The 26,953-nt window shown below is 39.3% G+C and overlaps 1 protein-coding gene across 1 annotated transcript in view; it reads right to left on the bottom strand.

Moving 5' to 3' along the window:
- Positions 1–14,810: 14,810 nt before the first annotated feature.
- Positions 14,811–26,953, bottom strand: part of LOC106456447 (protein NLRC3-like) — a 17,981-nt gene continuing 5,838 nt past the window's right edge. Inside the window, exons 3-8 of the mRNA XM_013914859.1 lie at positions 26,098–26,326; positions 24,169–25,972; positions 23,686–23,859; positions 22,412–22,585; positions 15,698–15,744; positions 14,811–15,571 (exon numbers count right to left, since the gene is read on the bottom strand). Coding sequence (XP_013770313.1) covers positions 15,039–15,571; positions 15,698–15,744; positions 22,412–22,585; positions 23,686–23,859; positions 24,169–25,972; positions 26,098–26,326 — 2,961 coding nt within the window. The 3' untranslated portion in view covers positions 14,811–15,038. The remainder of the gene's footprint in view (positions 15,572–15,697; positions 15,745–22,411; positions 22,586–23,685; positions 23,860–24,168; positions 25,973–26,097; positions 26,327–26,953) is intronic.

The raw sequence follows: 26,953 nt of genomic DNA on the forward strand, positions 1-26,953 counted from the left end.
ATCAGATTAAAACTTTGGGTGTAAGAGTCAGATAATTATCTATTGAAAGCTTGACATTTTAAATTAGAATAAGAAAGAAAAGTATGTCTTTGTGCCCCCTTTTCCCTGTTAATGCCCTATCGGCCCCCTGCATAACTTTGCTAGACCCGCCCCTGCACAGTTACCAGCTGTCAGCTACATAGAAAAGGATCCTGGTGTAGAAAGTAATATTAAATAAATTCTAACAACAGCTTATCAAGCTTAAACCTGCTGCTGTTATTCAGCCGCTGGTTTCCTCTTTGGGGTGCGAAGTGGGCCAAAAACAAACAAGAGAGACGGACTCGTGACAGAAAAGCCGATCAGCTGATCATTGATCAGTTTCACGATTGAAGTAGCAGCAGGAGAGGGAGGGAGAGAGAGGCAGTCGCTCCATATATAGGTTGTTAAGCTTAACGTGGGAATGCTTTACAAACATTCAGAGATGAACTTACACACTTGCTTTGTCTGTGAAGGTTCTCAGTCATCCAGGTCATCGTAGGAGCTTTCTTTGCAAGCTCCTTTGATTACACACTTGCTTTACTTCTCTCTGGGATGACTTTCTTGGAGATGAAATGCCGGTTTGGTACCGAGGCTCCAAATGCTCAACCAGACTGCCCACAGGTCTGGCACGCCACAGCTGCTCTATCACATGATGCATACTGCTCCAACGTGCTACGGTTATGAGCCAAGTTACGCCATGTCGCAAGTTTTGTGAGGTGCTTGTTTGATACTTAATGGATCGGATTACATTTTTTATTTCTCTCAGATATCTGATCCAGTAATTTAGGTCAGTATTGGACCGATACCGATACTTAATATCAGACCGGTCCATCTCTATTTAGAAATAATAATAAGATGCCCTAACTTTGTTACCTTAGCTATGATTTACTTAGTTTTTTCTGAGGCAACTAGTTTGCACAATTTTTGCTTAGGTTTGGGGAACTAATTTGATTTTACAGTGTGTCCTCTGGCCCAGCTAAGTGATAGAGAAGCAAATTAAACCTTGTGAAGTAATGTAAATGAATATATTTAACACATTTTTGGTAGTGTTCATATTATTATGCCAATGATATCACACAATTTAAGAGGAAATAACATATTTTTTTAATGCAGTTTAAATAATTAGTATTATATCTATTTTGGCCTAACTGGCAACAACTTTGGCAGATATGATACAGGTGATAGTAATGATTGCAATGCAGATCATTACAAAGATAAGAAAACAAAACAAGAAATGAATTTGATTAAAATTACAAGATAAACCAAGAAAAACAAACATCTCATATCTTTCACAGCTAAATATGAAACTTACATACGACATGGAAGTGTGACCAGCAGGAGGCACTATTTAAACAGGAGACACACCGTAGACATGCAGTCAGTTTACAAGGTTTAATGTTTTTGTAAGAAAGACATTTCTATATACGTAAAAAGCAGCACCAGATAAGACAAGATACAAGAACAACCTTATTAAACTGTAAAATAAATTGTGCTTCACTATATTAAGACAGGATAATTGCTTTTTTTTTAAAAAATATAAACACTATTTGTCACACATCAAATGCCCAGTGATCTAAACTTCAACTTGAAGGGAAAACAATACTTAACAAAAAACAACTAATTACTTGCACCTGTGCTTATAAAGGGAAAAACAACCAAGCCCTGCCTACAAGGGGCGATTTCCAGACTAAGGTCTCACCTGTCATATTTGCATGCTGACCATGTTATTTAGCTCAAAACGCAGCTAGGTCTGAGAACAGCAGCTCTTCATATATGTATGCAAATCACCGCTGCTGGGTTTTTATCTGTGCAAGAAAGAGCATGTCACTCTAATTTTTGCTTCCCTTCGATTTCAGCCAGTTTGTTTACGATTCAATTTTAAAACCTGCTATTTATCTTTAAGTCTCCTAAAGGCTGTGCCCCATTTTATCTATTTTATTTTTATCTGAGTTGCTGCACCCTTATGTCCTGCCTCATTCCCACAGGTCAGCAGATGCTTTTGCTCGTTCCAGTGACACAACGTCAACTCGGAGGTGACAGTTCTTTTGTAGTTGCAGCTCCGAAATTGTGGACTGATTTTCCACCACACATCAGGCAGGCTCCTTCACACACTGTTTCTAAATTTGTTTGAAAACACAATTTTACTTCCTGACAGTCGACCCAGTTACTTTTATTTACTTGTTTAACTTGTACAGCTATTTTGTGTTTCCATATCTTTTACCTTCCGGGATGTCTTTTTCTTTTTATTTGGTGTTATTGTAAAGCATTTTGGTCAGCCCTGTTGTTGTTGGGTTTTTTTTGCATTTCTGCAAAATAGAAAAAAAAAACCACTTTACTTAAAAGACCCTGAACCTCTTTGTATGATTTTCTTGCACCACAGCAGCTTCCCTGCCCTATGTAGAAACAGCAAGGGTAACACCAGACTGCTGGGAAGACTAAACCAGACTTCACATGTTATTAGCACACAAATATCACTTCTACCTGATGCATTCAGAAAAGCTCGAAAAATACTCCAACTAAACCTTAACACCAGCACTGCCAGTATGATTAGAATAGTGTAAAATGCCCTTAGCTTTGATTTGTCAACTCTTTCCCTGTTCCTTTCCCGTTCTCCTGGGCCTCGGTGGGTCAATACGCGCAAAACAGAAAGGCTGCAGAAAGTGGTGATGATTAAAGACACTACCAACAGGAAAAAGTCCACAACAGTGGAAGCAAAATTTGTGATCATGGAAACAATTGCCACAAAGGAAAGTATCCAGACACAGAAAATGGTGACATTTCTTATTCTGACCCCTCTCTCATTTCTCAGACTTAGGTAAGTGGTGGGATGAACAACAGCCAGGTAGCGCGCCACACAGGTGAGGATGTCAAAGAAAATCTGTCCATACCAAGTGAAATAAAGACAGAGTGCCCCTGCTGCTATTATGCTTAGATTAACCCAGTAGATACCAAAACAGTCAAGGAAACACGCAAGGACACCAATCAGTTTTATGATCACTGCATGGTAGGTGAAGCTGTCACAGTGTGTCATTGTTGTTGCTGCTGAGGAGGTGGAGTGCCTTTGAGACCACTGTTGGAAACCATGGTAGAGGACAAGGATGCAGAGAGGAAGGAGGAGGATAATGTTGGTTAAGCTAAATGAGACAAAGACATAGGAGCTTGGTGTGATGAAGAGGCATTTCATGTTAGAATACAACTGAGGATTGATAGAGGAAAGGTTTGGATGATCAAATGAGCCATTGGATGCCATATCTGCAAAAGAAAAAAAAATCAAATAGTTGAATTTTTATCACAAAAGGGGTTTTGCAGCTGATGTCTGCTTTTGAAAGGATAAAATGAGAAGATTACAATAAATCAAAAGTAAATATAGTTGCATTGAAATGCATACAGTACTGTGCAAACGTTTAGGCAGGTGTGGAAAAAAATGCAGTAAACAAAGAGTGCTTTCAGAAACATAAATTATTGTTTATTGGCCCCAAATGTATTCTGCAATAGGACAATGATCACAAACATACAGCCAAAGTCACTAAGAACTATCTTTAGCCTAAAGTAGAACCAGAAGTACTTGTAGTGATGGTATGGCCTCCACAGAGCCCTGATCTCAATATCATTGAGTGTTTCTGGGATTGCATGAAGAGACAGAAGGATGTGAGGAAGCCTACATCCACAGAAGATCTGTGGTTAGTTCTCCAAGATGTTTGGAACAACCTACCAGTCGAATTCCTTCAAAAACTGTGTGATCGATGAAAAAACAAAATTAACACTTCCATTTTTGAAAACATTCTTTGTTTACAGCATTTTTCTCACCTGCCTTAAAGTTTTCCACATTACTGTATATATATTTTTACCTGCATAAGTAGGTTGTTTAAAACAAAACATAATCTCAAGAAATATGACCCCTCATCTTTCAGATTTTTTGAGATTTGTATATATATATATATATATATATTAGGGGTGCAACGATACTCGTATCGATATTGAACCGTTCGATACAGTGCTTTCGGTTCGGTACGCATATGTATCGAACAATACAAAATTTTTAATTTATTTTATCAACTTTCCTTCTGACGATGCTGTCTGTATTGAGCGCTCAGTGGATCTGCGCTCGACAGTGCAGCCTAGGCGGAGTAGTCGAACGCGGATTCACTGAGCGCAGGGCAAGCTAGCGAGACAGAAGTTAAGCTCTCCTTGCAACATGGCAAATTGAACCTCCCCCACCCTCATTCAGATGTGGCGTTTGGAATTATTTTGGTTTTCATGTGACGTATGACCCTGAAGGTAAGCGCGTCATGGACTAAAGTAAAACAGTATGTTGGATGTGCCACTCAATGCTCAATTACATGGGTGGGAGGTAGCCCCATCCACAGGGGCGATCCGCGGTAGCTCGTTAACGGAGATTTGCCGTGTTGTGGCGTTAACGTCATTTCAACGAGATTTGCGCTGACAGCACTAGTGGGAACACAACAAATATGACTGCACATTTACTCTGACATCATCCTAGTGCAAAGACAAGTGGAAGTAGACAAAAACAACAAGCAGGCATGCTACAAACTTTACCCGAGTCATTTAGACAGCCGTTAGCACATGATTCTCCTCATGGGGACCTGATATGTTTAATATGCTGCTGAGAATATAGCCCCGAAGAAGCGTATAGTATAGCTTTTATTTTGGAAAGAGCCATTTCTCTGTAATAAACTCTCTTTTCCAAAGATGAGTGATTCCTCAATCAGATACAGGGCTCGCAAAATCGCCTGCCCAACGTCCCGGGGCTAGCGATTTTTCCAGTCGGCCTACCAAAATCTATCTCTGCCCTGCCCGTCGGCCTATCGTAGGAAGGAAAAATATATGTCAATGCTTTTGCATTCTTTCGGAAATGTAGCTGGATAATTATGTCATTGGCATCGGTGAGCCACTGTCAATATGTGACATATTGAAATCGCGTTTGAATTTGCGCTTGTTTTTTGCTTTCACTTTGCAATCGCGCGAACTGTGTATAGAGAGCGACAGCACTGATTGGTGAGTGATGATAATTTGCGCACCAATTCCTCTGACATCGTCTTATCAATCATTAGCTTACTATGCAAACATGACAAGTGAAATCTCCCGGAGCAAGCTGGGCCAGCAGGGAAATTATTTTGCTGCTATTGTTAATAATCATCATATCCAGAATATCCAGTAATGTCCTGCCTACAATTAAACACATTCACTTACCAAAGTGAAATCGGGGGCATCTGCTGTGGCAAATGGGTGCAAGCCTTTGACCACAAACTTAGTCACTGCTCGGTGACATTCGTCTATCCTGGCCTGAAAGGAGACGCTACCGGTAGACTGCAGCGAGAACTGCCAGCATCTGAGCCAGACTCTGTCTGTGTCTCTCATCGTGGTCACCTAAATGCACAGTAATGGTAGGTTTTGTAATAAGGCAGATTGCGCTAACATAATATGCACTGTTAGTTGATTATTTACCTGCCGCATTAACGGGAGAGGACGTGCAAACATTACCACTGCTGCTGGGTTGAGATTCACGAGTCCGGAGCGGAATTAAAAACACGACATTGATTTAAGGTCATCGCGTGTTTTGTGAGCAAATGCTTTTGCATATTCATAGTGTTTCCTCCCTTAAATGAAATATCTACTTTGCAAGTATTCCAAGTTGCCCTGTTGTCATCCGTTCTCGTAAAGTATAACCAAACTTTTGAGCATTTGAGCCGCTTAACTACCGTGTTTCCTGCCAGGAAAGCGACGCTCCGCAACGTGGTGACGTCATTCGGGGCGACTGGAATCGATAAGGGAATCGTTTGCAAAAATGGCAAACAATTCAAAGGAATTGAAACAGTGGGAACCGGTTCTCAACAAGAACCGGGTTTCGATACCCATCCCTAATCATTACCATTGCATTAATAATATAATCTACAGCATTGATATTACATTCAGATGTTTAAACAGTGTGTGTCTTTCAGAAAGACTAAGTTGCAGGCTGACAGGAAATTGCAGGTTTGCAGAGTGTGCCTTTTGCAGAAGTGAAACTAAAAGCAGAGTGTAAATGCAGGTTATTCTGAGGAGCTGTTTGGATGATACTATTTGAGTAACCAGGTTGTTCATTATTATCTTTTATAAAGCTTTTAGTAGAGGTTCTTGATTAGGACATTTATTCAATAGGTTTGGTAAACTGCTGACACATTTGACAGTGGCCTCTGTTTGACTGCGAGCATTAGTAGGTGAGAGGTGACATAGAGTGCCAAGTGAGGTTGTGACATATCATGTTTGCTTGTAATTGTGGGCGTGCAGAAGTGCTAGCGCACTGCAAAACATGGTCTGCGGTTTTGGAGAAGTGGTAGTCAAAAGGTTGACAGGAAACATCTGCCATGAAGACAGAGATAATGTTCTTTTTTAAAACTTGTTAAAAGTCATTGTGGTTTTGATTTGACGTATGTATGAAATGTATCTGACGTTGAAGGGGCGTCATTAAATTCAAGCCCTGATGGTATAAAATATCTGCTTATGCTTTGATTAGTCGGAGATCAGCGCTGTCTGCGAACGCCGCTGGTCCCCCCACGCTTGTATTTCATTAAAATCAATTGTTTGACCAAGCTCTTCTGGTTGTTTGTACTCTTTAGGAGTATATATATATAAACATGTAGGTACTTTAAACCACAATGTGGTGCAAATGTCTTTTTCTCAGACTTTACAGATCTTTTACAGAGACAGTGACATCATTACCATTTTTTGGTACTGACCATTACAAAAATAAGTTTTCATATGTAAAATCTCGTAATGCTCCCTTCTATAATGTTGTCTTTCTAAAACATTATGTTTTAAGCATTTTAGTTGTCATCAGTTATTTGAGAGGATTCTGATTGAAATAAGTATTAAAACAAACCTTATTCTCAATGATTTCTGAGATGGTTGATGTAAAACTGTTTTCCCCGCACTTCTGCGCAGAGTGTGTAATAAAGATCACTATTTTTGACACCTTCCACGGACTCGGCTTGCTTTTCCTTTTTACCCAAACCGAACCATCGCAACAGCTTCTTTCATCTGTCTGCGCTCTGTGGATAGTACTAGACTCGCACTGCAGCCTCACTTCACTTTTGTCAGTCTCACTTTATTCAAATTTATTGTATTTACATAACTAAACATCAAGCACGTGATAACAAAATGCACTAAGCTCAGATTTTATTTTTGTGTATGTGTTCACCTTTTTGAGAGCAGTATGATCAAATTTCTAAATTTAACACCACATTTTTTAGTGTCCCTTTAAATGCATATGGAGTTTATTTATTTGTTCATTTGGATGCACAGTGAAAGTAATCAAATCGTGTACAGCCAAAGCTGTATATTCAAATCAAACAAAGTCCCTAACACTGGGCTCTCTGGGTGTATCTCTGTGCGTGGCTGTGTTAAACTCAAGAATCCAAATTGATTGTGCTTTACATTTATACCACAATAATCAATTTCTTTCTAATCGGTGGAATAAATGCAATGGCAGTTGTCTGAAAGAACACATAATTCTCAAAAGAAAGAAAAAATTTTCATTTTATAAACTGATATGAAGAATAGCAATGACATCAATTTTTTCAGATCCGCAACCCTGGCCAACCATCAAGGCTCAATATTAGGGTTTGGCTTGGAGTAGAGTTTGGATAATGTTATTTTCAATAAAAACACATTAAAATACTTAAATAATCTACATTTTTGATAGCGGTTCTTATTTTAAAAAGGTTCCACCAACCTTCTCAGGCAATTTCTTGTTGAACTTCCTCTGCGGACTCTTGTGGATATTTACTTCAAGTAAACTGCACTGGCTCTATAATGTGGTCCCATTTTATCCCTGTCGCTGTCTCTCTACATGTTTTATTTGCATAAAGACAAATGTTTATGTACTGACATAGAGATTAGTAATTGATTATATAACAAGTATAACTTAACATGGAGGCTTTCACAAACACTTATGACCACTGCACATCAAACAGACCACAAAATAATTGTGATGAAGTGTTCATAATATACATAATACGTTCTTTTATTTGCTTCTGTATACTCTATCAGCGTAGCACTAAAAGCACTTACACAGATTTATTTCTTAGTACACTGGATCAGAACATTTCATGTTTTATCAGTGCTGCATTTGAATAATTAACCTCCTAGGACCTGGCGTCCACATATGTGGACATCACATTTTGGGTTGCTTAGACCAAAATACTCAATTTTGCTCTACAAGGGCCTGATATCCACTTATAAGGACATTATACTGCTACTGTTCTATCAAAATATTAGACGAATATTCTCAGAAACAAAAATCAGGTTTAAAAAATCTGGTAATTCTTTGTTTTTTACATTCATTGGGTCCCAATATGCCCAAATATCAAAGAGAAATTAAAAATGCATGCCATGGAAGAGTTTGGGTCTTAGGGGTAATAATTACTAATTACTATTACTATTACTAATAATAGTGTAAAATGCCCTTAGCTTTGATTTATCTAAAGGTTTGTGACATACTACTTAACAATACATCAAGTCACCTATAGTTCATCATTCTATTGAAATTATGTACATACAAGTTTTGTTTTTTATTCAAATCATTTATTACCTGTGTGGCCTCAGAAAATTTGTGTGTGCCATTAGGCATTTATTGGAAAACAGTAAGTAAGACATAACACCTGCTAAATGTCAAATCAAGGATTGTAATGTTTGTTTCAGATCTTACAGAACTGCAAAAACAGAAAAACTGGTCTTTCATTGCAGAACAATTTGAGTTACTTATTGCTGCTGAGGAGTTAGAGCAGTTTTTCAACAATTCTTCAAGGCCATAGTTTAGGACAGTCTCTCCCAACCTTTAGGAGCCACAGCACATATTTCACATTATTGCCGAGTGATTAGAAAAATCACATGGCACACCACCAAACAAAACTGTCACAAAAAGCATATTGATAATTTTCCCCTGCGTACCAGGTATAGCAGAATTGGCCCAGTTTGTCCACAGTATACCTTTTTCGCTTTCTTCCTAGCACTACTCGTGCTAGGGCCTTCATCTGGGTCGGAATTTTCTCCAGGACCCAGGTTAGATTCACTACTTTTTCTTTTCTAATATTTATCTATTGCTATGTAGCTGCATCGCCTCACAGCATCACTATTATGTAATTTCTTCTCCATCATCTTCTGTTTTACTGCCAGTTAGCAACCCATTTAATTAGAGGTACTCCACTGGGTAAGGATCTGTTTATTTCGCCTATGCTGTCTATGACTTCATTAAAATTAGTCTCTACTACCCTGCAATTTGAAGTTGCATATCCAGTGGTTTTTGTGTACTTTTTTTTTTACTACAATAGCAACAGGAGTATCATCCCACATTGCAAAATTGGTATGGCCCCGATCTGGCCCACACAATGTGCTTACACATGGCCCGCATACCGCAAAGAATGACGGCCCTTTGGTGGCCCAGAGCTGGTTTGCCAGAGGTGGCCCACACACGTGCCAGCACCAGACACACTGCTGGCCCTGTGCTGGTCCAGATGTCAGCCTAATGTATATCTTAATCAAGCCATGTAATAACAACATGTGCCGGAACATAATAGTGAAAAAGTAACATGACGAAACTTTGGACTGATTCTTATATAGCACTTCTCTACTCTCCTGGATTACTCAAAGTGCTCTATACAACATGCCACATTCACTATATCACACACTTTCCCTAGACTGAGTGCTTTTTAATTACATTCACACACATTCATACTCTTGACATGCAGATCAGTAGGTGACGTGCTCTACCTCCTGAGCTGCAGCAACCCACTGGCACAGATGAGTAAACCCTCACTAGGATTTGGATGAAGTGTACACTCACAAACCTGTCAAATCTGCATTTGAAACGTGTGCTACCATAGCAGTATAATATTGCAACATGGCATTTGGGTCTTCTAACTAAAATAGGAAAATAGGAACATAACTAGTGCCATCATTGCCAGACCTGGCCCACATCTGGTTGACTGACACCAGTCAGTCAGAAGTATCAGCTTGATGCCAGATCCAGGCCAGATCTGTTTTCTATGGGCCTGGGCCACATAACCCAAACCACAATCGAGCCAGATATGGCATGCCATCACATAGACAGTGCCATTTATGCCAGGCCTGGTCCATATCTGGATGACAGATGTCTTATCATGCCAGAAGTCAACCAGCAGTGCCAGCTTGATACCAAATCTGGGCCAGACCTGCTTGCTATGTGGGATGTTGATGTGTGTAACAGGCACCCAACGCACACTCCAAAGGCACCAAGTTACATTCAAAACAACTTTATTTCAGTACCAATAAAAATTAATATACAAAATAAAATATAACCCAGACAAGGCAGAAACCAGGAACTCATGAACTAGACTGACATGACAGAACATGGAACACACAGCACACATGACAAGAGAGAAACAACCTAGAGGGAGAACATGCCGAGGAGCAGACAGAGACTCAGACAATATATAGACACAAAGGATAAAAAGGAAGTAGCACACACTTAGAGCTTGACTGAGACACGTGAACCTGACTGTTAGAATTCATTATATGGTAAGAACCAATCAGCTAAGTAAAGAGAAATGACAGTCCATCACTACTTTAAGAACTGAAGGTCCGTCAGTCTGGAAAACTGCTAAAACTTTGAACGTGTCCCTAATTGGTGTCGCAAAAACCATCAGAGTCAAAAATGACCCCACGGGTTGTTTTTCTTCAAAATCTTTAAAATGCAAAGTTGTAATATATTCTTATTCCAGGTTTTCCTCATAAAATATGTTTGTAACATGAGGACATTTGCATTTTTATTTCTTTTTTCATTAATTAAAAAAAAAATGCAGTTTTTGTATCAATTCCCCACTCTTCCACAAGTGGGGTCAAAAATGAATTCATTTTTACACAGTAACATACATGATTTATAGACAGGGCTGCACATAAGTGGTCCGCAGGTGCACATTCACTGTCAAAATAAATGTATTCCGGGAAATTCCAAGAATGCGTGCTTCTTTTTGTTGTGGAGGAACACCAAAGTAATTGCTTACGGAGCTTGCTTCTTCAACATCTTTAGAGTTTTGAACAAATGTCTGTCCTCCTCCAGAATATTTAATGTACGCAAACCTGCCTTCCAACTTCTTATCTGGTATGTGTCTTTTATTTTGAAAGCGAATGCGCACCTGAGGACCATTTATGTGCAGCCCTGTTTATAGTTTCCTGTGCATTTCAAACATTGCCTTTCTGATGTTTTTCTAAAGTAACATGGCTGCAATGAGGCCAGCTAGGATCCCTGTGGCCCTACAAATGATCCAGGGCGGATGTGATGAAGAGCCCATCGGAGGCATTGACTCAGAATCGGACATCTCAGATATGGAGGACCCAGACTATTGTCCCCCCCACTGGACAAGGCCAGTCAGATACAGAGGAGTCCTCTGATGAGTCCTCTGAAGAGGAAATGGATATTGAGTCCAACAGAATGAGCCCCTCTTACTGCTCTAGCCACAATATTCTGAATTAGTCGGCCAGGGTTTGCACCTGGGTTTAGTACTTTCTCCCCAATAGATGTATGGAAGATGTTCATGTCTGATAATATAATAGAAGAGGTGCTGACATGCACAAACATGGAGGCACAAAAGTAGCCACAGACAGGGGAAAAGAGTGGAAAAATGTAATCAAACTTAAGCTCATGGCCTTCATTTGATTGACCATTCTTGCAGGAAGTGAGTAGAACTGGGATGTACCAGTCGGTGTGTTTTTTGGGAGTCCTCTGCATAACCCATTGTTCAAGGCCACTATGTCAATTCAACGATTTGAACATATTCACAGTTTCTTGCACTTTGATGACAAGAGGACCAGAGCCTACCGACTGAAAACAAACCACATGGTAGCTTTCTGCTACATATGGGACCTGTTCCTGGTCAACTGCAGGCAGAAATTCATCCTCAGTGATTGTGTTACAGTGGATGAACAACTTGTGACTTTCAGTTGGAAGGCCCAGCTTCTGCAGTATATGCAGAGCAAGCATACAAAAGTGATACAACTGATACAAAAACTGCAATTTCTTAAAATTAATGAAAAAATAAATAAAAATGCAAAGGGTCTCATGTCACAAACATGTTTTATGAGGAATAACTCAAATATGAAAATATTACAACTCTTCGTTTTAAAGATTTTGAAAAATAACAACCAAGCTTATAACAAAAAGCATTGATTTTGTTTGGGGTCATTTTTTACCCCACTCGTGGAAGAGTGTAGGTATTGGTAGGTTGTGCATCCGAGGGTTAAGGCATCACTCTCAATGTATACATTAATTGATCAGTTTTAACTAAAATGGAAAATGGAAAAAATGCATTTTAATGCATTCTTTAATAAACAGGAAGAAACTGTCACAATTACATAATTTTCTACAATAGGACCATCATTATTTTTACATAAATAAAGACTGCAAAGAAAGATAAAACTGCAAATAAGAAAGCAATTTATGAGTGTAGGTAGGACTGATGTTGATGTTACTTTTTTATGTGCGTATTATGTTCTATGTGGACTAGTCAGTCCTGTTCCTGCCCTCATCTTGTGGGCCTAGACAAATCAAACAAAGTAAATCGAAAAGCCACCAACTCATGTCTGCAAAGAAAGCAATCACAAACAACCATTGATTATATTTTTGGTTCCTACCCCTTTTTCTTTTCTTTCAGGTTTCTGATTGGATGAACCTTTTTTTCTTTTCTTTTTTTTACATACACAGATATTGCTCCACCTGTACTTTATTTACTTTGTCCACTAGGATGAACAGTGGAATAAATGCAAACTATGCACATGTTTGTTTTGTTTGCCTCCAAATCAAAAGGTCATTAACTGTGTGGTTTGTCCGTGTTTCTGTGTGTGTGTGTGTGTGTGATTAATGACACCTGTGACCTGCACTACAAATCAGGATTTCATCTTATGAAGTTAACTCATGGATTAACTCAAGGTTTTATGTACAACCAAGGTGGTTCACTTCTTACTGGGGTACATGCACCAATTGCTCAAGAGTAGATTATGTTTGTGGTTACAGACAACGTTGGAAATCTCTGCCTACTGACCAATCAGCTCTCCAGAAAACTTTTTTTTTTTCTGTCAAGACAGTTTTCAATATCACACAATGTCTTTATTTTTTTTCTAATGATCAATGGGAAATGTAAATTCCTGGTAGCATTTTATATTACAGCTTAGTAATATAGGCAGAGACAAGAACATAATATTGCGGTAATTTCTAGGTTATTACTCATCAATTAAAAAGTATTAACTAGTTAATATTCAAGTAATTTTAAGGTAGCAACAATGGTTAGATTTGAGTAATTAGACTGAAAAGTATGTAACTGGATAACATGAGCCCAAAAACGAGTTGGGAATAATTTGGAAATAAAGACATCCGCATGAGACAAAACCAATTAACAATATGATATCCTCATAACAATAACAAGGTAATGTTTGTGAGTTTGAATTTTCATATTTTTATAAAGATTTTAAATTGTAATGATCTCATAATAATAAGGTAATATTGGCATATGTTTTAACTAGTGCTGTCAGCGCTCATCTCGTTAAAAATATTTTTTAATGACGCATTAACACGGCAAATCTCCGTTAGCAAGTTAATGCGGATCACCCCGTGCATAGGGCTGCATGGCGCCAGAAATATGGAAACTCAAAATAAAGAATATTACATATGAATGCATTAGATTTGAATGGATGTGTAGAGGATTATCTTTCAAAGCATATTTATCTGGATGACCATAGATAATATGGTAAAAACATTTTAGGTAGAAAAGAAAGTGGGCATGGAACACATACTTAAAATGTCCAGTACACAAAAATAAAATGTCATCCATTCTTTCGGGTTGTTAGGGGCTGCAACGCCTCTTTCCTGCACCACCTTCGTCACTGATTGACCTCCAACTGTCGAGATTATACTCATTCAATCTCTCCGATCCTTTTAATACTCAGCTGAAAAAAAAAACACTTGACTCCAAAACACTTGTGATGCTACTTTATTTAAACCATGCGCATCAGAGATCATGCAATGTAAAAAGCAGATCTAAAGGGGGCCTCATGAGTTTCACAACATGCAATAAAACCCCGGGAATTCTCTCATATGTTAACCAAAGCAACTCAGAGCCACAGTGCTATATGTGTGTGCAGTGCTGATATATGTGTGTGTAAGCACGTGCAGAGTGGATGTTGGGCGCGTGATCAGTAGTGAGAAAAAACATTCATCAAACTAACATCTTACTAAAACATTGCATGCGCATGACTTACGTCTGCTTTTACTCTGTTTACTCTGTTCTGTGCATACCTATACACCCCCAGCTGTAGTTTCATGTTTTGTTATATTCTACAGGGCCTCAACTCTCAAGGTCTTTTCTATCTTCTATCTTCATCTCACAGTTCTTTTTAAATACAAATCGTTGAGGGTTATCAGATTAAAATTGCCCTAATGAAGATGAAGGGACTCAAATGCAGTACTCAGAAACTTACAACAGTTTATTGAACTTTAATACCGAAAAAAGATCACCAAATGATTGACTACAGGCAGGAATAACGGTTTTACTAAAGGTCTTCAGAAACCTGTGAGCTCTTTTGAATTCTAAGTGAGGGTCAGATATTTATCTCGACAATTAGAAAATGAAATTTCTCACTTGCTTACAAGAACTATTGAGATATCTACCTAATCTTCAGATATGCTCAGAACTAATACAGAAGTAATGACTTGTAAATTTTAATCATAAATGAAACAATAACAATAAAGATGTACTGCAGGTCAGCAGGTGGTTTGTACACAAAAAAAACAGTGCCAGATATCAGAGTGACTTTAAAGAACTGAAGAGGAAGAAGTTTACAAGGAATCATTTAGAAGAGTTTCAAACATCAACTGATTGAATCCATGAATCTGAAAACGTGTTTCTGAGTGAAAGAGACAGACATGTACAGACTGAACTATCTGTTCAACAGTCAGAGTGTTTCTCTAACAGGAGGACACTCTTTACACCAACTCAGCACAGACACACTGAGGAATCAGGATAACAGACTGCAAATCCAGGATAAAGAGTTTGAGTGAAAGTGGTGTTGAGGGTGTGGAGGTGGATCAGAGTGTCAGAGGAGACTCTGTAGAAGGACAGAGTGCCAGCAGGACAGTCCACATACACTGCTGCTCTGTTAGAGACAGAGGAGGAGGAGGAGGAGATGGATCCTTTCATGTTATTCTGCCTGACAAATTGTGGACCATCACCAGAGCAGTTCAGACTCCAGGACACATGATTGTATCCAAACACACAGTCATAACTGTCTCCTTTCCTTCTGATTTCTCTGTAACTCACTGTTATATCAACCCTTCCTTTCCACTCGATCTCCCAGTAACAGCGACCAGTCAGACCATTTCTACACAGCAGCTGAGGCCAAACATCAAATCTGTCTGGATGATCAGGATATGACTGAACCTCCTTCACATGTGTCACCTTCCTGTTGTTGTCAGACAGTTTAAGATCTGTGTGTACTGTGTTTGTGTCGATTGTGAGTTGACAGGAATCTGATGGAGAGAACAAACACAATCCAGCTGCAGTTATTGATCCATCATGTGTTCATTGATTGACACTTTGATGATGGTTGAATGTGTGCTGCTTTGTTTAATGAATCACATTAAAAACACACTTACACTTCCTCAGACCTGGTCTCAACCATCGGACTCCAGCAGGCTCCACCCTGAAAGGAAGAGGGGGATCAGACCAGCACAGTCTCTTTCAGCATGCAAACAAGGACATTACATGGCTCTCATACACGGACTGTTAGACACTGATAAAGGAACAGTCCAACATTTTCACAAATACATTTCAATCCATACGTGGATCAAACTGCTGATGATTTGGACTGATCCTGGATCTGTCAGTACCACTGACACTAAATGTAATGAAATGTGACTCATTGGGTGAATGCCGTAGGCATCCAATCTATTGAGTCCCTGTTTCTTTTTAAACTTTATTCTTCTAACTTATTAGTGTGGATGCTGATTAAGCATGAGCTTGGCTCATCTCATTTATTGTGGACTTGATGAAGTAACTTTTTTTAAAAGAGAAAGATTTGAGCAAAAATTGGGAAATAATTGTAACTTAAAGTTGAAATTAAACAGGTTTATTGTCAAATTTAGCAAAGTTATATAACGAAAAGAGAAGGAGCTGGTAAGTCCTTTCCATACAAATGGGTGGCGGCAACCTCGGCGTGTGTGTGTGTCTTTGTATCTTTGTGCTCATTGTGTTTATTGCTCTATACCCTGGGTTTATCTTGCAGTTCTGTGTTCTCATGCTTTTTACATTACTCTGTTTCAAGAACTCTAGGGGATTTTTTTGGGTGGTTGGATTTTAATTGGATCTAAAAAGCTGAATATATAAATCACTGGCTAGATAACGTTCATTATATTGATCTTAAAATTGCAAGTTATTCAATTAAATTTTTTTGTATAGCACTCTTCACAGGATAAAAACCCCAAAGTGCTTCACAGCAATATAAAACAGAAATACATAAAATACATCAAAAATCAAACATACAGCACAAATCTAATTAAAAGCCAATCTAAATAAATGAGACTAAAGCTGCTTTTTAAAAGAATAAATACAATCAAGGTAACGTAATGATGGAGGGAGAGCATTCCACAACCTGGGGGCCACCGCTCTAAAAGATTTATCACCTCTGGTCTTATAACATGTTAGTGGGACTACCAACAGCCTTTGATTAGATGATCTCATGCTGTGAGAGGGAGCGTGGGGCTCTAAAAGATCAGAAATGTAGGCAAGAGCATCACAATTCAAAGCTTTAAAAGTCAGTACCAAGATTTTAAAATGAATTCTAAAATGTACCTGAAGCCTGTGTAATGAATGTAACGCTGGTGTAATGTGCTCTCTTTTTTGTGTCTTAGTTAAAAGCCTTGCAGCAGCATTCTGGGCTAACTGGAGACGGTCAAGATTCCTTTTGCTCAAACAAAGAAAAAGACTGTTACAATAATCTATGCAGGATCAAACAAAAGCATGAATAACCATTTCTAACTCAGATTTAGACACCAACGTTTGTGGTTTGGAGATGTTTCTTAGCTGAAAAAGGCAATTCCTAATTAACTCGTGAGTGTGTTGTTCTAGGGACATGGCAGAATCAAATATCACACCAAGGTACCTGAGGCTCAGGTGAACAGATGAGCCAAGAGAACCAAGATGCTGTTTGATTAGAGATATCTGGCTGTCGGGGGCAATAATTAATGTTTCTGACTTGTCAGAGTTCAACTGTAAGTAGTTGTCACCAACCCACTGTTCAATGGAAGCTAAAGATTTAATTAAAGAGGACAGTTTATTGACTTCCATCGGCTTAAAAGAGCAATAGAGCTGAATATCATCAGCATAGAAGTGATAAGACACCTCAGGGAACTGCCTAATTGTAAGTCCTTGAGGTAACATGTAGAGGAGAAAAAGGATAGGACCCAGAACTGAACCCTGCGGTATCCCACATATCAGATCCTTAGAATGTGACATAAACTGATTTGCAAAAACACTAAAAGATCTGTTGGAGAGGTACGACTGAAACCACTTCAAAGCCAGACTACGTCCCGGAGCCTGTTAATCAGGATGGTATGGTCAATGGTGTCAAAGGCAGATGCCAAGTCCAACAAAACCATGACTGTGAATGCTCCAGAGTCAGCTGACATCATAATATCACTAGAGACTTTAAGTAATGTGGTTTCTCTTGAGTGACTTTTACGGAAACCTTTTCTCATAAATTTCATGTTTTCCTAAAAAAGTGGTAAATTGATCTGTAACTACTTTTTCCAGAATTTTCGACAATAATGGAAGCTTAGAGATAGGCCTATAATTCTTAAGCTGAGTTGGATCCAAACTGCTCTTTTTTAATATGGGCTCAACAACAGCATGCTTACAGAACCTAGAGACGACGCCTGTTAAAAGAGACGCATTGCATATCTCTACAATAGATGGGCCAATGGCAGAGAGAGCATTTTTAAACAGCCCAGCAGGTAGAATGTCATTTTAACCACTTTTACGTGGTCTTGGTTTTGTCTTGGTCTCGACGGACTTTTGTCTTAGTCTTGTCTTGGTCTTGACAGACTTTGGTCTCGGTCTTGGTCTCGGTCTTGCTCTGTCAGATCGACATAGTGTTCGGGGGAATTTGGAGTCAACCATCGGCGGAGCGGGTGAATGGCTTAAGACCGGGTCATTTTTTTCAGAAGCCCAGGGTCTTTTGGAGTGTGATTTGTTTCATAGTTAGATGCCTGACTGACAACTGTATAAAACAAAAACTACACACAATATTCCAAGCACATAGAGCACCGTTGTAAATTCCCCCTAATTTTGGTATGATCCGAGCTCAGGCACTGGACGATTGAGCACAGCACTTATGCATGTGAGCGAGGGGAGAGAAGCTGCTGCCTGCAAGTTTGCTGCAGACAGAGGAGAGCTTAAGTTTGACCAGGAACCAAAGCAAATCATTCGTACTGTACAAATAATGTAAATATGATGGTGTATCACAAAAGATTGATATCAAACTGATCACTTGACCCATATTACGTTACTTGCTCTTCGAGTGAATCAACAAATGGCGAAATGAAAAGCCGAACAACAACAATGCTGTTTTTTAGAGTCTTAGCTTACATGTGTGTTTATTTCATATTTTCAGTTGTTACCCTCCACGGCTAAACAAAGCACTCTAAATCGGCTTCAGTTATGTACTAATGAGCACAACAATGGACATAAGGAACTTCTTTCACAGAAAAATCTCAGGTAGATGTTATTTTATATATGATGCTTTGTATGTTGTTCAGTATATTTCTATGCAAAACAAGAGGAATTTCAATACACAGCAGTATATTCACAGTTGAAACCGGATGTTTACATACACTTTAGGGAGAAAACATAAAAACATTTTTTCACTGTTAAATATGAATTTAGAGTAAACTTGTTTTGTTTTAGATAAATAAATATTGAAATATCTTTTCAATTAGTTAAATGTCAGAATAAAGCGAGAGAGAGCTGTCTATTTTGTATCACTTTCATCAAATTTAGGAGTACATGTATACTAAGTTTATTGTTAATTAATGAGAAAACTCCAGACCATTCCATTCTGAGCTTAAGAAGGTTCTGATTGGTTGGTAGAGTCCATGTGAGTAAATTGGTGGCACATCTGTGGATGCATATAAGGCACCCCCAAAACACAGAGCCTGTTTCTTTGACATGGGAAAATCAAGAGATATCAACCAAAACACCAGGAAAAGAACTGTGGAGCTCCATAAGTGTGGCTCAATTTTGAATACAATTTGGTGCCATTTCAAATAAGAAATACAGATGATTTACGTCTGTTTTTACAATTTTACTCTTAAATTTAACAAATATGTTTTTTATATTTATCAAACTAAAAAAATAAACATTTAGTCTGATTTGGTGTTCCAATTAAAAAAGTGTTTGTGTTTTTAGCTGAAGAGTATATAAATATCTGGTTACAACTGTATATTTGATGATGTTGGTGTTTGGTTTGATTGTCAGCACAGAGAGAGAGAGAGAGGAACAGAGAGGGATATGGAGAGGAGAATGAGGACAGAACAGAGATGGAACAAGAGCCAGGTGAGACACACATGTTAGTCAAATGGTTGTTTCCCAAAACTCAGAACATGTATCTAGTACCTAGTGTTTCTTTTTAGATACCATTTGTTACTTTTCAAATTCTATATTTATTAAGTTATGCAGGCTTGTTTGCACAACAAGGGTAAATAATTATATAAACTTTCCTGAATCTAAATAGTGTACTTTGGTAGAATTAAAAAATGAGTTTAGTGCAGGTCTATGATGATTTTTAGTGCAACTATCATGTAGTTTTGATTCTGGTTCTGTTTTGGTTAAGTCCTAAGTAGTCCTAAGTAGTCCTGATTTTGAACTGTTGTAGTCCTGTTTTAATTCTGGATCAGTTCTGGGTCTTGTTGAACTGGGCTTTAGTCCCTGTGTCTTGATACAGCCCCGACTTTATTCTGCCTTGCTGCTTAATTAAAAAACTAGTTTAAGGTATCCTGCATATGTGATATATATAAACAGAGAGGGTGATGAACACGACAGTCAAGTGGAGCGTGCGTCTGTCCTCTCAGTAAGTGAGTGAGACAGTAGACAGCGGTGAGGAGGGCTGTGCGAAAGCAAAAACACATAAATATGCCTGACACTCGTAAATGAAGCAGCATCTGGCTGCAGTTTAAAGACTTTTTTGTCTTGGTCTTGGTCTCATCTCGACTTGGTCTCGGTCGTGGTCTCATCTCGACTTGGTCTTGGTCTTGTCTTGGTCTCGGTTTAGGTGGTCTTGACTACAAGTCTAATCATTGACACTGACAGTAAATGACGGGGAGGTGGCTCAGAGGCACAAACAGATGGTATTGAAGAACCAATGCTCATACGGACATTATAAACAATAGAATTTATGGAGTCAAACAGTACCTTGGAATTTCTCTGCTTGATGAGATTAACTGAGAAAAATATCGTGATTTGGCTGTTTTTATAGTTTTATGTACGGAAACCCAAGGTTCCCTAAGGTGGAGCCTGTGAACTTCGAGTTTAGTCGATTTCCAAAGGCATTCTACTTTTCTACAGAGTCTTTTGACCTTCCTTACGTCATCATTTATCCATGGATGAGCTCTTTTTGAGGCAGCAATGACAGATTTCATAGGTGCCACTGAATTTAAAATCTCCAAGCAGTGATTGTTAAAACACTGTGTAGCAGCATCAGCATCAGTGCAGCCACTGATCACATGAGGGTCCAACAAATTAGAAAACTTCAAAGCAACGTCCTGATTTATGAACCGCTTATGGAACATGAGATTAGAGGTTGGTGTGTACAGAGGGAAGCTAAGATTAAAAGTAACACAGGAATGGTCACTCATTTGTATGTCCTTAATCCAGACATTAGTTATGTCTAAGCCAAGAGAAAACACAAGGTCCAAGGTGTGGCCTTTAACAGGGTGGGTCCAGAGACATGCTGAATAAAATTAAAAGAGTCTGTAATGGATAGAAAGTCACAGGCCATGCTACAGCTAAGATCATCCACATGCAGGTTGAAATCCCCAATCATTAAGATCTTCTCCAGTTTAATAATGGAAGATAAAAAGTCTGTAAAATCTTGAAAAAAAACACCAGCAGGGCCTGGAGGGCAGTAAATTAAAACACAATAAAATATATCTGATAAGAAGTTGTGACTCAAAGGAAGGGAAAATCCATAACCCTGCAAGAAAAATTATCTTGGTGAACGGTGACCAGACCACCACCACGACGGTCCAAACGCGGAGTCCCGATGAAGCGACAGCCGACCAGGCAGACCTCATTAAGGTGGATACATTCATTCTCCGGCTGCCAAGATTCCATGAGAAACATGAAGTCCAGACTATTACTGCTAAAAAAAAGTCATTCAGTACAAATTGGCTGTAGAGTGAGCGTTTAGGAGAGCGATCTGAAGCAGAGGTGACAGTCTGACGTCATCAACAGCTGACTGATGGGGAATTGATAGCAGACACCTGGAATGAGGACGTAGTCTCCCGGTACCCCTAGCTGTGGAACTGTGGTCTTGTAGAATACCAGGCTAAGGTGAAAAAAATTCCGCATTTCCAGAATTGACGCCGATCGAGGTAATCGTTCTGTTCGCCCGTGGCGAAAACCCGGGTAGGTGATAACCGATCGGCATTATCAGCGTCCTGGAGGGGAACCAGTACCAGATACCGGAGATGTTCTCTACCATGGAGCGGAAGAAATCCTCTCTGTCGGGTCCATTTCCTTTTAGCCCGGACACCAGACCTACCAACCCTTCTAGACGATCTCCTTACCATTTGTTCTTGCTCCTGGGATTCTGCTTGGAGCGAAGAACAGGTACAGGTAGTCGGGAGAGGGAGGAGGGCAGACAAATGGAGGAGGGAAAGCCTTGTGGTAGCTCTACCAGCTGTCAAAAGTTTTTTCCATACATAGTTTGATACTCAACAATATATGTAAACTGTAGATCCGAGGAGCAAATAAACCTTCATAATATACAACAGATGAGATGACAAGATAAAAAACAATATACTGAAGCAGTTGACAAACACACTCAGCAGCAACAGCAGCCAAGCTGAACACAAGCGCCATCTTCATCAACCAAATCCTTGCAGTTATCATTATTGTTAGTCAAGAATAAATATTTATTTCATATCTCATAAATATTTAAAGTAGAGTAGAGATGGTGTTCTAAGCAATAGAAAACTATTCCTGTGTTTGACTGTTCATGTCATGTTTGCATGAAATAAACGGGAGTTTAAGTGTTTTAAGGACACAGGGAATTTTCCCAGCTCTTCCTCCTCTATCAGACATTCTCACCATACCTGAGAGTGTCCAGTCTCCAGTGTGGATCCTTCAGTCCAGCCGATAGCAGCTTCATTCCTGAGTCGCCTGGATGATTGTAGCTCAGGTCCAGCTCTCTCAGATGGGAGCGGTTGGAGCTCAGAGCTGAGACCAGAGAACTACAGCCTTCCTCTGTGATTAGACAGCCTGACAGACTGAAGACAAACAAAAAATAATATGTAAGCTGAAGCACTGTTTTTTTTTTCTATCCACTGAGTTTATGTGAATAGTGAAGCCTTCTACTACTTGAAATTTGATTTTGAACCAAGTGCCACCCACATATCTGTACCGGTGGTTGAGTGATTTTCTTTTCTGACAGTCTACACTGCCTCGGTTATATACAAGAGAAAAGTCAAATCAAATCAAAAGATAACATGGTTTTGTCTGAACCCAGTGTTTTTGACCTATATTGGTGAATTCAGAGTTATCAAATTGATAGGGTCTATCCCCAACAAAAACAGTGGCAAGGTCCTTTGAGAAAGTCAATCATAGCAAGATAGCAACAAGAGTGAAAGGGAAGGTTCACAAGATGGCAGTGAAATCTGTTTTAATGTATGATTTACAGACAGGGTAGCTGAAGAGGATAATGAGGTGGAAGATTTCTTTTCTGCTATATTGATCACTTTAGTAATAGTGATATCACTTTCTTACTTACTTATATGCATGCAGGATAGCACCACAGATGCTCCTTATGCTCTATCACACATACTTTAAGCAAATAGTGGGGCTTCTTCTGAAAAAGACATGTCAACCAGGCCTAACTAAAACATGACTGTAATTGAATTACTTAATCCATTTTCTAAACTGATTATCAATTCAGGTTGAAAGCAGGGCTGGAGTGCTCCCCCAGGTTTTAGTGGGTAAGAGACAGGATACACTTTATATAATAATATATAATAAGAATAACGCAATTCTTGAAAAAAACCTCCATACCTAAAAATAGAAACAAAACTTTAAGGATTTTGTCAACTGAATTACTGCTGAAGTAATGATCTCGCAGAGGACAAAAATGACTACTTAAAAATAAATGATTGAGCAATGAAAGGAAATGGCCATGCACAATCAATACAATATACAGAAAAATCTCGAGATTGAACAGTGCAAAGTTATTTAAAAAAATGAGACAAAGAAAAAGAACAAACACATTTACATGTGTTTATTTAACCAATTTCACTGTCTGTTCAATAATGAAATTTCAAGACATTCAATTAAGACATCCAATGATCACATCAAATATCAAAGTCTGAATTCTGACCTTAGAGTTTCTAGTACACAGCATGGATTCTTGAGTCCATCAGACAAAAGTTTCACTCCTGAATCATACAGGTCATTGTTACTCAGGTCCACCTGTCTGAGACTAAAAGACTGGGAACTGAGAACTGAGGACAGAGCTTCACAGCTTCTCTCTGAGAGGTTACTGCCATTTAGACTGCAAGTAAAATAAGCAAAAACAATAATATCAGCAATCATATGAAGTAACCCTAACCCTAACACAAAAATGGCTCTTCTCACATTTGCCAAAAAAAGCTTGATGATTTCCAAGACTTTGTTGCCAAAATTTCTCCACAAGTACGTGAAAGACCAATTCCAAGTTATAGCAAGCACTTCACCACAGATGACTGACAAACTCATATATCTCACTCTGAGGACTGATAAGGATTTAATTTAATGGTCAAATGGCATACATTTTCATTAATTCAGATTTTTACAGTAAAAGGATGAGGACATATTTACTCACACAGCTGTGTTTGAGGCTTTGACCACTGGCAACAGCATCAGAAGAGCCTCCTCTGAAGCAGAGTATTTCTTCAGGTCAAACACATCCAGATCTTTTTCTGATGACAGTAATATGAAGACCAGAGCTGACCACTGAGCAGGAGACAGTTTATCTGTGGAGAAACTTCCTGATCTCAGGGACTGTTGGATCTCCTCCACTAGAGAATGATCATTCAGTTCATTGAGACAGTGTAACAGATTGATGCTTTTTTCTGCAGACATATTCTCACTGAGCTTCTTCTTGATATACTGGACTGTTCCCTGATTGGTCTGTGAGCTACTTCCCATCTGTGTCAGCAGGCCTTGTAGGAGAGTCTGATTGGTCTGAAGTGAAAGACCCAGGAGGAAGCGTAGGAACAAGTCCAGGTGTCCATTTGGACTCTGTAAGGCTTTGTTCACAGCACTTTGATAAGTATTTTGCTTTGCAGATTCTCTTGTTTCAGCTTTCAGAGAGGTTGTTGGTTCTTCCAGTAAATTGAGTCCAGCGTTGATGATGGTCAGATGGACATGAAGAGCAGCCAGAAACTCCTGAACACTCAGATGGATGAAGCAGAACACCTTATCCTGGTACAGTCCTCTCTCCTCTTTAAAGATCTGTGTGAACACTCCTGAGTACACTGAGGCTGCTGTGATATCGATGCCACACTCTGTCAGGTCTGATTCATAGAAGATCAGGTTTCCTTTCTGCAGCTGATCAAAAGCCAGTTTTCCCAGAGACTCAATCATCTTCCTGCTCTCTGGACTCCAGTGTGGATCTGTCTCAGCTCCTTCATCATACTTGACTTTCTTCACTTTGGCCTGAACCACCAGGAAGTGGATGTACATCTCAGTCAGGGTCTTGGGCAGCTGTCCTCCCTCTCTGGTTTTCAGCACATCCTCCAGAACTGTAGCAGTGATCCAGCAGAAGACTGGGATGTGGCACATGATGTGGAGGCTTTGTGATGTCTTGATGTGGGAGATGATCCTGCTGGCCTGCTTCTTATCTCTGAATCTCTTCCTGAAGTACTCCTCCTTCTGTGGGTCAGTGAACCCTCTGACCTCTGTCACCATGTCAACACAGATAGAAGGGATCTGATTGGCTGCTGCAGGTCGTGTGGTTATCCAGAGGCGAGCAGAGGGAAGCAGTTTCCCCCTGATGAGGTTTATCAGCAGCACATCCACTGAGGTGGACTTTCTAGGGTCAGTTAGGTTTGTAGTTTTGTGGAAGTCCAGAGGAAGTCGACACTCATCCAGACCATCAAAGATGAACACAACCTGGAAGTCTTCAAAGCTGCAGATTCCTGCTTCTTTGGTTTCAGTAAAGAAGTGATGAACAAGTCCCACCAAGCTGAACTTCTCCTCTTTCAGCACATTCAGCTCTCTGAAAGTGAATGGAAATATGAACTGGATGTCCTGGTTGGCTTTGTCTTCAGCCCAGTCCAGGGTGTATTTCTGTGTTAAGACTGTTTTCCCAATGCCAGCCACTCCCTTTGTCAGCACTGTTCTGATTGGTTCATCTCTTCCAGGTGAGGCTTTAAAGATGTCTTCTTGTCTGATTGTTGTTTCTGGTCTGTCTGGTTTCCTCGATGCTGTTTCAATCTGTCTGACCTCATGTTCATCATTGACCTCTGCAGTCCCTCCCTCTGTGATGTAGAGCTCTGTGTAGATCTGATTCAGAAGGGTTGGGCTTCCTGCTTTAGCGATCCCCTCAAACACACACTGGAACTTCTTCTTCAGTGTAGATTTAAATTCATGCTGATGCCACTGCAAGTTCCTAGTGCAAGTTCCTGAGTGATACACACACACAAATCAAGGATTCATCAAGTGCACATGTTTTGCATGTATTCTTGGCCATTTCTTGAGACATTGTTGAATGTTTTATCACCATAAAAATTTAGAGAATAATTCTCACTTCTCAGCAAACACTCAGTGAACTTATTCTGCTTCATTCTCTTCAGGAAGTCCACTGTAATCGTCACAAATGCTTCTCTGCTGCTCTTACTCGGTTCTTCATCCACACTTTGTAATACATTATCATCCTCACAATGACTCTTAAAACATTGTAGGTCATCTGGACTCAGATCTGTCTGGATCTTCTTCAGCTCAGTCTTCACAAAAGCGATGATTTTTTCCCCCAGTATCTGGAACGTTTTTTGGGAATCAGTTTAATTAGCTCGTTATACACGATCCCTCAATGAAAGTCAAACCTTGGCTCTCTAAATGAAGTGGGAAAAGGTAACAATCCACATTTCCACATCTAATTCTTTCTATTGCTCTTAAATCTAAATGTTGTCACAAAGTTATCACTCATGTTGTTCATAAGAACACTTATCACACACAAACACACAACTGTAAGGATGCTCTATCTGCAGCGAAATCTGGATATTATGGAACATTTATCAGATTTGTGGTAGCAAACAGCAGAGCTCTTTTCTCTACTATAATCGTGTCTTTCAGCCACCTCAGTGTTACCGCACTGCGCAGTGTAATACTTGTATGGCTCTTTTCAGTACTATAATTTTTATGATCAATCAACAGCTGGCTGTAGGTAGTCCATATAGTACATTGTATGACCATACATTGTTATTCAGAGCTGAAGAGCCTAGGTGTTTCTCTTGATAGCGCCCTAAAGTTTGACATACTTATCAGTATTATTACTTGGGCATCAGTTGAACTGAACTTCAGGTAAGAAGTTATAATCTGCAGTCCATCTGGGTCAGATATGAACCAAGTTTAGTTGGAGTTTATTTTTGTTGTGCTGACTTTTT

This window comes from Pundamilia nyererei, unplaced genomic scaffold, assembly GCF_000239375.1.
Source record: "Pundamilia nyererei isolate P.nyererei 1_Seehausen unplaced genomic scaffold, PunNye1.0 scaffold00231, whole genome shotgun sequence".
Taxonomy (NCBI): Eukaryota; Metazoa; Chordata; class Actinopteri; order Cichliformes; family Cichlidae; genus Pundamilia; species Pundamilia nyererei.